Below are 17,102 nucleotides of genomic sequence, written 5' to 3' on the forward strand. Positions count from 1 at the left end.
ACGCCCTCTACTGGTTGTTGGATTAATGTGTTTTACCAAATCAGACCTCAAACAATGCAAAGAAAACAAGTTCATATTCATTTAGAAACTACAATGTTGATGCTTTAACTCACGAAGAGTTCAGAAACCGGCATCTGGTGTAAAACCAGGAGGTTTTCAGAGTAGTGGGCTCTTTGTTTTTTCCAGGGCTGTATTTAACACAACACACAATTATCATTTAGGCAAATCTGATGCCATATGCTACACCAAACAAGTTGAATGTCACTGTTAAAGAAAACCTGGACCTCCTTACTACCTTAGCAGATGAACATTTCCATGCCATGCTGCATTGATGCAGTAACTGGTGCAAAAGGAGCCACAACCAAGCAGTGACTGTTGTAAAGTATACATGCACATTCCTCCTGATACAGGTTGAAACTTCTGCATTAAACAACATTGTTTTCAGTAATTTTGGGTTTCTATTCACGTTAAATTGCAATTATTAAAGTAACAGAATTTAACACTTAAAATATATGATTCTGCATATAATTAATATGTTTGATAAGCTTCACTTTATTGTGATATGATGATACAACGAGGTTTTAATTTTTTAACCTGTGAATTTTAATTATGCTTTAAATGTTCTGGACAAAATCTATTGCTCTCATCTTCTTGGTGAAATAAGAGAACCCCAAACCATCATATATATTTAAATTGATGTACTAATTGGTTAGTTTGGTATCTATTTATTTGATCTTTGCTTATGTATTTTCTTAACCTTGCACAGCACATAGTGAACTTTTAAATGTCAACCACACCTTTACTTGTTTGTAAATGGCAAAAGCAGAACTAAGCTAAAATTACATTTTGACATTTTGTGTGCCACTCCAGGATCAGTGGAGGTGTCCCCGGCTACATTTAGAGAATACATCTTTTATCAAGAACTGGATGCAGATGAATCATAACATGTCCCAACATAGAGACCATTGCCAGCAAACTTTGCACCACTGAGTTCCTCCACATCCACCAATCTCCATAATGAGAGGTTTATGAGCTACACCCTGCAATATAACTGAGCTCTGTGTAATTGTCCATGCACTTTTCTTTTTGACAGTAAGATTAAACCATGCATTACCTTTTACATTCCTCGGAAATTTAGAACTTTTATTTTTGCTTACACAAACATGAGCTTCGGACAAGAACTTCCAGTTTTATATGTTTTGTCTTTCCGTGTGTGGATATTAGTTAAGCTATTTCTCCTGCATAAAAAACATTTAAGGAGTCCATGTAAGTTTTGTAAAATCCACTTTCACAATTAGTTACTGCTAAGTTGATACAAAGTCTAAATAAACCCCATGCTGAGTATTTTTATTCCTTCCTCTCATGCGTTTAAGTTCTCCAAAATGTAAAAGAAATGCATTGTGCGGGATTTACTGACCTCCTGTGGCTAATTTGGGTACTACACGTTACTCAGTAAACCTTATCTCACACGATTAGCTTATGATGGCGGTTTTTATTCAGTGGAAAAAGTAAAAAAGAGAAAAAGTAATTAAAAAAATTCTAAAAATAAGCATTTTTGCTCGGACGAAGTCTCAAAAACGGTCTCTCAAAGAGAACTAAAATAAAATTATTATTATGTATTTTAAAATGAGTCCATGTGATCAACTAAATATCAAAATGTAGATTTTGACCACATCTTTTATTTCACCAACCAATACAAAATCAATCGGTGAAGGTTCAGAGGGTAGTGCCGTGTAGCTGAGCCGTACAAACTGTTTTTAGAAGATTTTTTAAAATCAGAGTAAACCTTCCTGACAGGACAACTTGTACAAGGGAGGGAAACATGAAAGATCATTCAACCGAGAAAAATAGAATGGTTCATCAGAAAAACCACATCCTTCCTCAGCAAACAAAGAAAGGCCTCTTCATCTCAGCTCTTCCTCTAACTGGTTTCAGGTTAAGACCTTATTAGCGTACAGGCACGTTGCATGCATTCAGCGTAAAAATACAGTACTTAGTTTCCCACACAGTCACACTTTAAGGAAGTTGTGGGGACCGGCGTAAAACTGCGGCTTATGATTGACTGTTTACTTTATTACAGAAATGCCAACAAGTTCCTGGCACTGCTTAATGTTAAATTCTGTTCAACCGTACAAATCCTTACGGTCAAGCAGTTGGTAATACTGAAACCCCAAGATTAGTATGAGCTGGTTAGCTTTCAGTCACTTCAGAGCAGTTTGATGCTCAGTCATCGCTGATCCACTCATCTGCGTACTCTGATTGAATGTTACTGCTGGTTTAGAGCCGCAGAGCCCCCAAGGCAGCCCCTTTAAAACTTTTTGGGCCACAGTTATACTTGAAAGAAGGTCACGTTTGGCGGCCTGGCTTCTGAGAAAAATGAGCTCATCCATGCCTTCCTCTTATCAGTTTGATGATGTTGATAATTGGCACCGCTTGTGCCCAAAAAAAGACTCTCACAGTCAACTAAGATGTAGCTGCAGGGCCTGGTTTTCGGAAAGGGTGTGTACAGAGTAGAGAATCTGGTGGCTACTACTGCTCACCTCTAGAAGTTCTCACACCTACTGCAAGTTGCCCCGTCATTGAAGGAAGTTTGGTGGTAACCATGTGATCTTTCCACTCTGGATATGATTTTTCTTTAGGGCGGTAACTCACACTCATTTTCTGTTAGAGCTGGAGTCAGTTGACGGAGTTGTTAAGCTTGACTGAATCAAAAAAAGATCACCAGTCTTTCAGGACTGAAGAGGAGAGACTTAAAATACAATAACAACGACATAGGATTCAGGAGAATGAGATCAGAAAAGATTTGGACTATTTCTTTAGAAACTTCAAAAAGGAGAAGCTTCATGAATGACAAACTGCGTCTTAAACAAACTGCAATTAATGGAGAATAATTCAGACCTGATTTTAGTCTTTGTGAATTACGTATCCGTTACAAATTTCCAACACACTGTTAACTATATCACATCTTGCCAACCATAAACTGTAATATATTCAAATCATATTTTATGTGGCTGACAAACACAAAGTACATCACAGTTGTGAAGTGGAAGGAAAATAATAAATGCTTTTCAAAGAGTTTTACAAATAATAATCTGACAAATATGTCTAAGTTTAAGACATGCACGTCTAATATCGGTGTGAAGAAGCTGCATCTGAGCCCAAAATCCCAGATGCATTGATCTTCAAAGGTCACAGAGAAATTAATACTGGTAAACTAATAACCTTTACGTAAACTTTCTGTAAATGTCCTTCACTGAGATGATTCCTCCAGCAGAGGGCCCGGTCTGTGCTGCACTTCTCAGGCCTGCCAGCAGCTCTTCTGCTGCTGCCCTTCAAGCTGCTGCAGCATTTAGTCACTCACTACACTGATAAGTCACTGACACGTCATTCCTGGACATATTTGATCGGAACAGGGAGGGCAACGCTCCGAAACAACTGAATTTATTGAAAATGTACTTTTAAAGGAGCAAAAAGTTTAAAAAGTTGATAAAATTGATGAACAGTTAAACTTTTCTTTCCTCGTTGCTTTGGGGGGATTTGCCGTAAATCTGTAAATGTCACATAAGTGATGGTCACACTTTCTGATTCTCAATGTTTTTGATGGATAATATGTGTAATAAGAGTGAAATATGAATAATTTAAATGCTGTAGGACTGCTGTTCAACACAACTACTGCACACTACAAAGGTATTAGCATCCTCCAGAGGTTTTCAATCATGTAAACCACCTATAAGGTTTACATGATTGTTTATTTGATTGCTTAGACCCCTTTAGCAACAGCAAACAGCAAATTTTAAACATGCTGACAGAAATGTGCATGTAAAGCATACCAGAATATTTAGCAACAGCATCAACAGAATGATGCTGTGTTCATTTTGTTTCAAAAGTCAGATCTGCGAGTTAAATGTGTTTCCATTACAAGTCAGTTTTGTTACTTGCGTGACCAGCCCAACTGCTATTAGCAATCCTAGTTTTTGTTTCTTTCTGACACTGGTTCAAACCATCAGAAATGAAGATAAAAAGCTCATTTTACTACAGTAACTTTAGCTATGTTTTGCATGTGCAGCAGTCATATCTGATAGTGAACTGAGGATAGCTCAGGGTCTCTGACTCGGGTGGAAATTTTATTTAGTTTTTCTAACTTTTAATCGGAAAGTCCATCTTCAAATTGAGCAAACTGTGTTCTCTTAAGCTGATTCCCTTTTCTACCGTATTAAAAACTAAATGAGTTACACACCTGATACTTATTCAAAAATGTCAGTGTGTAATTGTGTGATCTTGACACTCAGGCACACACGCACATAAAATAATATGTAGTCAACAAGCTGCGACAAGAATAGAGATTACACTGAGTTATAAACAGGTTGTACATGACCTGCTTCTATTTTATTTTAAGACCTCAAGAGCAGCTAATGTGTAAGTTCGCACATACAGAATTACAGACTAAGTTTAATGATGGGAAAAGTATTTGAAGGAGGTTCCTCTGGGTTCAGGGTTCTGCAGCGCCTGGAAGAGGACAGCATGTTAAACGTGGTGATTGTTGAAGGAAAGCATCATCTTTAAAAAACAAAAGAGCAATATGGATGAATCACTACTGCAGAATTAAAGGTCAATTTCCCACCTTTAATACATCAGTAAAGTTATTGAAAACTGTTGCCCAACTGTTTGGTGTCTTTCAGTTCGGTTTCCGGTCTCACCACAGCTCTAAGACTGACCTCATCAAAGTGTTCAATGACATCCACATAAATACAGACTGTGGAAGAACCACAGTCTTGGTTCTGTTGGACCTCAGTGCTGCATTTGCCACTGTTGACCATCACAGATTATTGAAACGACTAGAGAGCTGGGTAGGACTTTCTGCTCCAGCACTCAACTGGTTCAAATCTTAAATAAAGAACGGGGATTTATTTGCGTCAACATAACCTCTAAATGGACAGAAGTCACATGAGAAGATTATACAGGCACCCTTATTACAAAATTTAATCGGTAGAGTGATTTATGACGCTAATCATTAATTGCTTTTGATTTCGAGTGACTGGTGTTCTTTTCACTGCAGTGTGGGAATCGAAAACTACTGAATCAGGCCGCTGGTCCTTACGGGCAAGCAGACGGTAGGGAGACCTCTGTAATTCCCCAGACCTGCAGCATCAGTGCCTGAAAATACCGGAGGAAGATTATTACCAGCTCAACTTTCACCACATCACATTGGCTCCTGACTCCACGATTCATTCCTGCGGTCCAGAATCTCCTGAGGCAGAGCCGCATACAGGCTGAGGATGCAAAAGTGAAGGTGATTGCAGAGACGGTTTTACACGAACTGAAATCAGCATACAGAATCCAGACCGCAATTACTGACATGATATGAGCAGTGATGAAAACCTCAATCAACTTCGCTGTGTTTCAGAGTGTTACACTATGAATGAAAAGTAATCTCTCTTCTGTGTTGACTTGTATTATCTTATTCTGCATTTTTTTCTAGTTCTATAGATTTATTTTAAGTATTTTAATCATTACCCTTTACTGGTTGAATTCTTACCATTTAAAAAACAAGTTTTACTTATTATATGAGTGATTGGCTAGCATTAAATATACACTGCTCAAAACAATAAATGGAACACTTAAAAAACACAATATAACTCCAAGTAAATCAAACTTCTGTGAAATCAAACTGTCCACTTAGGAAGCAACACTGATTGACCCGACGAGGGTCCCTGTTGTCAATCATATTGTGTTGTTTAAGTGTTCCCTTTATTTTTTTGAGCAGTATATATTTATACATGTATTATTGGTTAACATTTAATTGTAATTTCTAGAAAATAAATGTATTGATTGTGATTTCTTGCTAGAGAGATATATAGGCACCATAATGACAAAATTTAATCGGTAGAGTGATTTATGACCCTAATCATTAATTGCTTTTGATTTTCGGTAACAGGTGTTTTGTGTGTGTGCGCGCATGCGTGTGCGTGTGTGTGTGTGCGTGTGTGCGTGTGTGTGTGTGTGTGTGTGTGTGTGTGTGTGTGTGTGTGTGTGTGTGTGTGCGTGTGCGTGTGTGTGTGTGTGTGCAGAGGGTGTGTGCGCACATGACCACTTGTCAGGGAATTAAAGTACAACGCATTTAAAGTCGTGTTTGTGATTTCCTTCATCCATTAAACCCCCCCCAAAAAACCCTGAATCTTATAGATTTTTTTGTAACACTTGCTAGTGTGATACATTTCAGTAAATCTTCCTCATTTGTACACGTATTCCTTAAGAATATGTAAACAGGCCTTAGTGAGACAATGTCTTCAGCATAAAGGGGAAAGAGTTGACCCCTGCCCTGCTCACCACACCATTTGTGCGACCGTATGTGTCCCTGCGTAAGAAAAAACACAGACCTCTAAAGAAAACCTACAGTTTATGATGTCACCAGGTGACTCTCAACTAGTGATCAGCCCCAAAATCTTGGTGTGGTGACTGACTCAGACGTGAACCTTCAGAGTCATATAGAGACAGTTACAACACCAGTCTTCTATCACCTGGAGAACATGTCCAGGATTGAAGGACTAATATTCCAGCCAGATCTGGAGAAACTCATCCATGACTTTATCTCTAGTCACATTGATTATTGCAACAGTGTCTTCACAGGTCTGTCCAAAAAATCAGACAGCTGATCCAAACCGTTGCTGCTGTTCCCAGTTTTAAAGTCCTTACATTTACACGTTGTAGCTCTTTGAGGTACAATTTCCCTGTAGCTCAAAGAATAGACTTTAAAATACTTTAGTTAGATAATAAAGTTGTGAAAGGTTTAGCACCACAATACATTAAATATTTTCTGTTGTTGCATCAACCTTCCAGACCTCTCAGATTTTCTGGTTCTGGTCTACTTTGCATCTCAGAACTAGAAGCAGCATTCAGCTTCTATGCACCACAAATCTGGAACAAACTTCCAGAAAACTGCAAAATAGCTGAAACCCTGAGTTCCTTTAAATCTAGACTAAAAGCCCACCTGTTTAGAGTTGCTTTTGAAATATAATCACTGGAAAACTGACCAACATATTCGTCATGCTTTGATGATCTTGATTATGGCTTTTGACAAAATGTAACTTTTGCTACTGGTTTCTGCACAATGCTTTTACCCTTTTATGACGTAAAGCACTTTGAACTACCTTATTACTGAAATGAGCTACATAAATAAAGTTCGATTTGTTTGGATTTTACAGTTTGAAGGAAGGAGAGAAGACTGGAAGCTGAGACTCGATAAAGTCCTGGTCACCAGATGTTTCTGGTGTCAAGTTGAGCGACATGTAAAGGTCCAGAAGAGGATACGACAGGTGGAGAGTGAAAGCTAGTGAGAGGAAGGAATTGCAGGAGATGCAATAGGAGGAGTTTTGTTATAAGAGTCCAGAAGTTTAGTGTCTTCATCGAACAAGGTAAATATGAAATCAAGCTGCTGTAAATTACTCAGAAAACTGTAGCGCAAACCATCGCTGGCGCAAAGGGCAGGAGCGCAACAGTAAAAGTCAATCACCTCCACTGATGGTCAACCTTTAGCTCCTTATGAGAAGAAACTGCTAACAGAAAAGGAAGTTGACTCACATTCACTAGAAAAACCGACTCACACCTCAGGATCATAACAAAATGCAACGTTAAAACACATCTAACCCCCTGACCTTGTGTTTGTCTGCCTGCATTTGACATGCGGACATGTCTGCTGTGCAGCATTCTCAATACCATCACATTATTTGGTAACTTAGTCTGACAAGATTCTGTTTCTCCATTAATCAAACTCTCGAAGGCAGCGCAAAGAAGTAAATAAATACACCAGACTGAGAAAACCCCATGACTAATAAGACTTGCTGTTGTTATCTAACTTAGTGGTAAAAACTATAATTCATGGATACCAAAGAAAACATAATAAAAGTTCAGTATTTGAGTTGAAGAAACTAACTCATACACATTAAGTCTTCTAATCGCGCTAAATCACATCAGATGTTTGTACGACTCTCACTAATCCACACATACAAAGATAAAGAAATTAATAACTCCACTAAGTTACGTGTCATTAAACTGATTAGTAATTAATGAACACATGAAGAAAAAAAAGCTGCATAAAAGCATTAAAAGCAAACAAATCAACTGCAATTGGTCAGTATTTCTAAAACAGTTAACATCTGGTAACAATTATCAGCTGGTTTGGTCCATACAGACTGGAAAGATAAAATAGTTTTCTTACTATCAAGATACAGCACACAAAGCATCTCAGTATAAGTAAAAAAAAAGATCTCTAAAACCTTCTCAGCCTTATTGCTGCACAGTGCAGTATTGGCACTAGTTGCAGAGATATTTCTAAACACAAATGTTCTTGCGGGCAAAGTTGGGGTTTTGATAAAGGGAAAAGGGGACGTGTACGATTATATTAACAGTGCTTGCAGGATTACTAACAGAGAACTTGCTTCACTTCAGAAGAGGAGTCTTATGTCATGAGTAGGGCATTGCTGTTAAGTGCATTATTTAGTATCTTCATGAAGAACTGTACTTGCTTATGCTAAGTCTTTCTGTGTTTCCTTGGTTGAAAAACAAGTCTTCAGATTTTAGACTGTCAGAAATCTTGCGAGGAGTTACAAGATTTCAAATTGAGATGATTTTGTGCTCAGTGAAACATTCAGAAGCTCATAAATGTGTGTCTAACTGGTAAGATAAGGTAATTTTATTCATATAGCACATTTTCAGCAACAAGACAGTTCAAAGTGCCTTGTTGCTGAAAGAAGTTTTGCAACAATGAGGTTATGAAGGTTTTGAGAGATCATCAAGCTCTTTTAACCATTACGCAATACTTAAATGTCAATGATCAGAAATCTTTTTTTGTCGGTAAATAAGACTAAACCAATTTATGCTAATTTTGAGAACAGGCCACAAGATAGTTCTCTATGTAATGATAGATGTCATCTTGACTTTTTATGCTTTTTTTGCTGTGTTCTTGACTTGTTTGGTATTACTTCTTTGGGATTACCAGAACCCCAGTCACTTTTAATTCACTATGAATTAAAAGTGACTAAGATACCTTAACTTAGTATCAACTGAAATGTTCATGAAGTTGCAGAACTAATCATCAGTCACTTCTTTGAATGTTTATCTTCCTTTCACTTCTTTGTAAGTATAATCAAATGGTTAGATGAGTAGTACACGATCACTTACACTCATCGCCAAGTGCCATGATAAAGAAGCACAAAAAGAAAAAAGCAAAGCAATGAAAAAGGGGAAAGTGTCAGACTGTTCTCAGCCAAAAGCTCACATTTGGACGAAACGAGACCGAAGGTGGAAAAACATGGAGGCTGTTCTCGGGTTGGGGGGGCATGTTGTTGTGCACAGATGTTGAGGGTCCAAGGAGGAGCGGCAGCTAGAGGATGACAGCAAAAGAAAACAGACTGAATAGACGGGTTTCATGATGAGTCACTTGTGACATTTTAAGAGAAGAGTCCCCTGACACACTTTAGCTACTTTCTCAGTCTTACATTCAGAGGGTCCCAGGTAACATCTTCTTCTGTCAGCTTCTCCGTCATGGTGAGTACAGGCAACATACCGTCATCTTCTTCATGGTATGATAACTTTTTAATTGGATTGATAAACAAGAAAGAAAACATTCAGAGGTTTTACAAAATCAGCTTTTAAATGGTAATTGTTTCTATGTAGAGGAAACCAACCAATAAAAGTCATCTTATTTTTCTCACAACCTTTCTGTAGTAGGTTGTGAGCATCTGCTCATATCTGACACAATCAACAATCTGCCTTCTCCACCTCTTCTTCTCCTACTTCCCTTTATTTGCTACTATTCAGATGCTGCATCTCTGTTATCTCACGTTCTCCTTGCTGTGGAATCTGCCTTTCTTCTCCTCTGGGCTCAAAATCCAGTGCAAAGACGGGGAATATAAATGGCCGATACGCAACCCCACGACATGTTGTACAATGTGTCCGCCAGGTAGTGTGACATTACTTTTATATTTATGGATTTTAAAGTCTCCAGTGTCAATGCCATTAACCACAGACTGTTCTGTACTTGCTCCAGGTCATCGTTACATTAGACGCACAGAAATTGCTTGTGAAATTAAATGTGAGCCCTGCGATGAAAATCGATACGCCGATAACTTCAACCTGGACGCGAACTGCAATGTCTGCGATGTTTGCAAAAAAGGTAAGAAGCATTACAGTAAACGTCCTGTCTGGATGGGAAGACTTGCAGTAATTTAATCTGAGCTATTGTTGTCCATGTATCATGAAATTACTTTTTTTTTTTTTCGATAAATGATGTGTCACCAGTAAAAACGTAAAACGGGTTAGTAAGCTCTGACATCAGCAGGATCCGCTTTGACTACAGCACTATCGCCAGACGATCAGAGTAGATATAGACTGGTTTTGTTTTGAACATATGCATGATCAAGCATTACTGTAAAGACACTCACAGCTTTACACACTCCACTGTCTCTTCTTCTTTGTACAACCTTGTGGTTCAGGTTTCTCTGTGTGAACTCTGACTCTGCGATCAGAGCGTGATGTGTGAGAGTGAGTAATCTGCTGCTCTTACCGCAACATTTGACCAGTTTCATCGCAAAAGACCTGTAGAAAGTCAGACTGTTGAATGTTACTCAGTTCTGGCGGTGGATCATGATTTCAGAGAAGCTTACCAGCAGAAATAAACTGTTATATCGGAGGGGATTTCCCTGTTTATGCATCAAGGGGGGCAGACAGTCAGAAAGAGATGAAACGGAGGAGAGACACGGGGGTCTGTGAAACCATCTGTAATGAAGGCTAGAAGAGAGAGTCATGTTTGCAGCCCTCCTAGAAGCAAACGGTTTTTATGTAAGTGAAAAGTAAAAAAAACATAAATTTACACCAAAGTAGCAAATGGAAAAATATACCGATGCAAATGTCTCTCCGCTGCTACAGGTGAACAAAAATAACCTCTCTGCCTTATTTCTAAATGTCACAGTGGAAAACACAAAAGAGAGTCAGCACCAAAGTGAAAACATATTCTCTGTTCTCAGTCTGAAATAGTTTTGTTTACATTTGGAGGCTTTCATTTTCTGATATAGCAAGTTTTTTTTTTGTTTTGTTTCCTTCAGGAGAATCAGTGTGAAATGTGTTTTTCGTGAAAACTTTTTAAAAGCTCATTTATCTGTTTTAGAATGTAGCAAGTGGAAGGTGGGTGTTGAAAATGTCAAAAAACTACACACACACAGGGGCTCCATGTCAATTAATGTGAATGGAAACTAATTTAGGTGGAAATGATTCAACCCACAGAAAGATTTAACTTGCTGACCTTGCAGCACGACTGTTTCTGTTGTGCTTTGGATCTTTAACGACATTAACATTAATGGTTTGCAGATCAAAAGAAGAAGAAAAAAGTCCAAAGATCAGCTTCTTGACAGTTCTATAAAACCTTTTAACCCTTTAATGACAAAAAAGCCTCAACTCATTTATCTGAGACCTTTACATTTTAAACAAAGTTAGCAATTTGTGTAAAAGCAATAAGATAAATAATGTGGAAAGCATTTTAAAACACAACTGTTCATGTTTTTAAGGTGGACTTAACTTTTGTAATGCTTCTATTTTCATACACATAACACTCGAAGCCACGCTACACTAACACCATGGTTTACAGTTACACTAGTAAACCTTCACACACCTGCTACTATAACCTGCTAAGATGAAGCTGGATTGCAGAACAACTGCACTCTTCCTCCTGATCCACATTTACCCCTTACACGAGATTGTTATAGTTGTCTGACTTGAAAAGTTAAATGTATTTAGTATGGAACCAATATTTCAGAAGACCAAGCTATAAACCGAAAGGTTTTGTTCTTTCACAAGCACCTAATAAGTTTAAATCACAAATGTTTCTTAAACCAGGCTTTGAAAGGTTAAACGCTACTCTGTTAAATGTTCAAAGTGAAATCAGAAAATCTTCCAGGTGGAAGTTTTGCTCTTTAATATTAAACATCTGTGCAATAAAGGAATTGATCTATGAATGAGGGTATCATCAAGTTCTCCTTTCTCCTATTTGCTCTCTTTGTTTTTCATAAATTATAACTGAAAATATCTCATAAACATTCATATCTTGTTATGACTCTAGCTCTATGGAAGTAATTTAAGCAGCTTTCTGTTTGCTAATTTTGATCACACAAGCTGTGGCTTCTGTGTAAGAAAGAAAATGTTTCATCAAATCGAAACGATGCTTTCACTAAGAAATACCAGCCATGAATTCTTCCAAAGATGTGACAATAAAATTTGTGAGTCATTTTGGACCATCCTATACATAAAATACAAAGTCACTCTCTGGCAGTACATTCCCATTAAGTCACTAAATCTAAATAGTCTCTTTTAAGTGACGTATATTCAAACATGACTCTTTCTTTTGTCTTTGGCAGCTAACTTTGAGGTGGCGTCCAACTGCACACCAACCCAAAACACTGTTTGCAAGTGCAGAGCCGGCTACAGATGCACAGACGCGTCCTGCACGTTTTGTGAGCCTGTCCCAACGACCACCCAGCCCACGACGCCGCCGTCCACTACAGGTGAAATGAAGCTTTTCTGCACATTCAACCAAGTTAGACACTAAAACTTTACTCTACAGACTTTAGGCAGCTTTGTGTACTTTTGCACACAAAGCTGCAAGTTTATCAAACAATTTCTTCTTATCATATAGGAAACTACTCTAACCCCAATGCGTTGATAAGTTTCCTATGTCTTACTACAAACAGTTTCTGTTTCCACATCTGTGGCACCAAAATAAGTCTGGCATGGCAGGAAATGTGGTGCCTGTGCAATCTCACCTAATCTCTCTAACGCTTGCAGCACCTAAGCTTAAATGTTTAATATCCATTGATTGAAAAAAGGATTTATTAAGCCAGAATACTCGCTTATTGTCTGGTTGCTGTTTTCTTCTAATATCTACAGCTCTGGAAAAAAGTAAGAGACGACTGCAAAATGATCAGTTTCTCTGATTTTACTTTTTATAGTTATATGTTTGAGTAAAATGAACATTGTTCTTTTATTCTATGAACTGCTGACAACATGTCTCTGAAATTCCCAGAAAAAATTTAGTATTTATTAGCAGAAAATGAGAAATGGTAAAAATAACGATAAAGACGCAGAGCTTTCAGACCTCAAATAATGCAAAGAAAACAAGTTGATAGTCGTTTAGAAACAACAATACCAATGATTTACCTCAGGAAGAGTTCAGAAATCAATATTTGTTGGAATAACCAGGAGGTTTTCAGTCTGGTTCAGTGCAGTAGAGTCTGATTTTTTCCGAAATGTTGTATATGGAAATCAACATTTCGGGGTAGAACCCATCAAGTTGCATTTCTTCTCATAGATAAGTATAATTAACTATCAAAAATCAGAATGAATGATGAATTGATTCATGCCAGAGCAGCAATCTTCATGAGGAATTTAGAGGTCTTTGGCTAATTACTTGTTGTTAACACTAAAATGATTACACTTCAGTTAAGATGAAAAGAGTCTTAAATAAAAACAAATCATTCAATATGTGTCAAACTAAAATCATTTGAGCAGCATAAAGAAACACCCAAACAAATATTAACACTATATCTCCTCTTAAACAACTACTACTGAAGGAAAGTTTTATAACTGGGGAACTGATGAAAATCTAAGATTTATCAAAAAGTGAAAGGTAAAGGGCTTGCAGCCAGACATTGACTGGGTCTGAGAGGAATATTAAAAGAATGAATGATCCTAGATAGCAATTATTGTTGAATTATGGTCAAAAAAGCTGATTTTTGGTTAAGGTTGACGAACAAATAATCACCCAATTAACCAAACTAACTAATGTTGAAAACATGTCAATGAATCAATGTGTTTTTGTGGATGAATACTAATGATTGAAATGGCAATGTCTAATCAATGCTGTTTGTCGCACCCGTTGCTCTGCCCTCTGGGTAAAATAATTTTGTTTTAAATTAAACACTAAATGTTGACTACAGCATTTCTGTATATTTTCTTACTTGCCTGTAAATGTTATTACTGACTGTTTGTCCCAAAAACAAAACCCTTACTTGCTTGTTTGCAACCTGCTTCTCACTAGCAATGGGAATTTTGGCTCTTGGCTCCCAAATGGCTCCTAATTTATTATCATCTGTGGCCCCTTTATAGCATAATTTAGCAAATAGTGATTGACCACAAGGCTGTTCTGCCAATCAAAACAAAATTCTGCCGTGAACTGAGCAGAGCATGGATGAATACAAAAATAAAAACCTTTCAAGAACTTTTCATCCAATTTGATGAAAATAGAAAAACAACCAATCCCAACCCTGTCTGCTCTCGTCTTCTTCTGGCTTAGACTTGTTGGGTCACAATCCAAAGGGAAACTGCAGCAATGAGGTTCTGGGGAGAGGAGAAATCACCATGAACAGATCGGCCAAACAATGTGATTGATGGCGACTGGTGACTTTTTCACCATGAAAAATTCAAACGTGATCATTTTCGAATAGAAATTATTGGTTTAAACTTAGTATTTGAATCTACGAGAAATCGTGGATTCTTTCGAAACTCTTTGAACTTGAAAATTAGCAAAGTTATATAATTTACACGAGATACTTTGGCATGTAAGAGCAGCATTTCAGACAACAATTTGAGCATAAAAGCTCTCGGAGATTCAGGGACAACACTGAGCCTTTATAGGAGTTTGTGTTGAAGGTCTAAAAGATCTCATGTTTGTTGGCCTACAATTGTTTGTTTTATTTAGATACAAATGTAGATTTAGTTTAGTTTCCTCTTAACTCTGGTTTGTCAAATGGTGATGTGCAATAGCGTTAAAACTGTGTGAAACTTTGGCCTGTTGAATGAAATAATTCAAAAACAAGTTTCTCTTTTTTTGCATATACTTTCACTGCATGCTTGTGCTTCAAACCAATTGTTTGCTTACCCTGTAGTAACTATTGAGGGATGTCTCTCACAAACTCTTTGTCCGGTCTGAAATACGAAACTCTCGTATTTCCTCTAAACATCTGCACTGAACTGATCAGTTGTTTTTTCCTTCTCTTCCCTCCTCCTCTAGTAGCTGGATCCACCTCCACAACCAAGACAACTGTGCCACCAAATAACAAAATCAGAGGTACGATGAGCTGACAGTAATATGAAATAGGAATTATCCAGCTTCTCCTTTACTTGCTGTAGATGTAAATTCTTTGAAGATATAATTTTTTAAAATGTTTTTGCAGATACTCAGTGGTTCCTGGTGATAATCGCTCTTCTGTGTGCTGGAATTGCTCTGGTTGTTATGACAAAAATCAAGCCAATTCTGCACTGGATCAGATCCAATCATGGTAAGATGAGAATAACTATTAAAGATACAATTTAGTATGCTCAAAATCTTTTCCACTTTATGTTTTATCTGAACACTCTGGCATTCCAAAATCCTTTGAAATCTGTTTCCTAGAAGAAATTTATCAGTGTGGAAAATGACTGAAAATCAAATGAAAGCGAAGTGCCGCATCCTGAAAGCTGAGAATAGCAGACCTTTGATCAAATATATTATTCATAAAGGGGGGGCAATAAGGTGACACACATACTTCAAAAGATGTGATGAGCCTTTTTGTTCCATGAAAAATCCCCTTTGTTTCCTCATGTTTGAACAACCTAACATTAAACTATTTACTTTGTTTTGGTGACTTGCTAATGTCACCAAAACATTGTTGACATTGTTTGTCATATTTTATTGTGATTCAGTTTCATATTTTGAAAACTAAACTTACTGAAAAGGATGTTCTCTTTTTCAGAAAACGTATTTTTAAGATTTCATTAGAGTTTAAGCTCCGTGTGCTTCACCTAAAGCTTGGCTCATAAATGATGGCAACTGGGTCACAGGACCCAGACACACATGCATGCTCTGCAGCCTGTCTACTCGTCTCACTCTGAACACACCAGGCTAAAGGAGCAATAACAGTTTATGTTATGATTGGTAAAACATTGTGCACAAACAATAGACAGGCTTTGGAAAGCCAGAAAGACAAAAATTGCACCGATTGCAGTTTTCTGGTCGATCTTAAAAAGCTTGACTTGCCAATTCTGATTTTGGCCTTTTTTTTTTTGTCTGAAATGTCACTTAATATAGAAATAAAGTCTCTGAGTTGGTAACAGTGCGGTGACTATTGCTAATTGTAAACATGTGGAGATGGCCTGATGTGCCGGTCTGTCAGTCAAACCTCTGTTGCTGCAGAGCAGAACAGCACAGAGGTCGATTTTTAGACCTTTGCTGAAGTAGATAAGATCAGCTTTACATGTAAGTATCGTCTGTTCACCGATTTCCCAAAATGAAGGAAACCGGCTGGCCAATAAATCGGTGCATCGCTAGAAAACTGGCTGATTGTTTAAAACTGACCATGCAAATTAAAGCTGCACATAAATGTTGCTCATAAAATAATCAAAAGTTACCAACACTCTGATTGTTTGGATGCAAAAATGTAAATAAGTTTGTTTTTTTTATGTTTGCCACATACTGTTGATCTAATTAAAAATATTTTTTTGCTTCTCAGGTTATTTTTTGCCTGAAAAGACTGTGACAGCCACTCTACGCGCAGTGGAAGACGATGTGTCCAAGCCGGTCCAGGAGGTGTGTGGAAAATGTGACCATTGCATCGATTTATGTATAAAGGATTAAATCCAGCACTTGGATAAATCAAAAATACTTGTCAAAACCTTCACTGCCACAAGAAAGAAACAACATCTCCTGGATATTGGAGCCGAATGGAGACAGACATCGCTCCAGTCGTTATAATGAAGAGGACTACAGCAGACGGTTGAGCTACTAATGCTGTTCAAAAACTACAGGATTTCACAATACACAAAAAACTAACCCTACAGAAACGGGAAGATTTATTCCACCTAAACACACAGAGTGGGACACTATAATAGTCCTGAATGGGCTGTTTGGTATTTTGCTAAATAGGTATGTACTATGGTACACTATACTACATAATAAGACAAGGATATTTAAGTACCAGTGATGAGATTCTCACTCAGACATTTTTGCAGTAGGTGTGTCCAAACCTGTTAAGTATATATAAATATATATATACTGTATAAATGTATATACATAGACTTAG

General features: G+C 37.5%; 1 protein-coding gene across 1 annotated transcript; it reads left to right on the forward strand.

The window, feature by feature from the left end:
• Positions 1-9,276: 9,276 nt before the first annotated feature.
• On the forward strand, positions 9,277-17,101 carry LOC103478125 (uncharacterized). The gene is made up of 7 exons (XM_008431648.3): positions 9,277-9,543; positions 9,817-9,958; positions 10,046-10,171; positions 12,405-12,551; positions 15,056-15,112; positions 15,219-15,323; positions 16,533-17,101. The coding sequence occupies exons 1-7, from the start codon at positions 9,541-9,543 to the stop codon at positions 16,655-16,657; spliced, it is 705 nt and encodes a 234-aa protein (XP_008429870.3). The 5' UTR covers positions 9,277-9,540; the 3' UTR covers positions 16,658-17,101.
• Position 17,102: the final 1 nt, after the last annotated feature.

Source organism: Poecilia reticulata, chromosome 16 (genome assembly GCF_904066995.2).
Source record: "Poecilia reticulata chromosome 16, P_reticulata-male-v2, whole genome shotgun sequence".
Taxonomy (NCBI): Eukaryota; Metazoa; Chordata; class Actinopteri; order Cyprinodontiformes; family Poeciliidae; genus Poecilia; species Poecilia reticulata.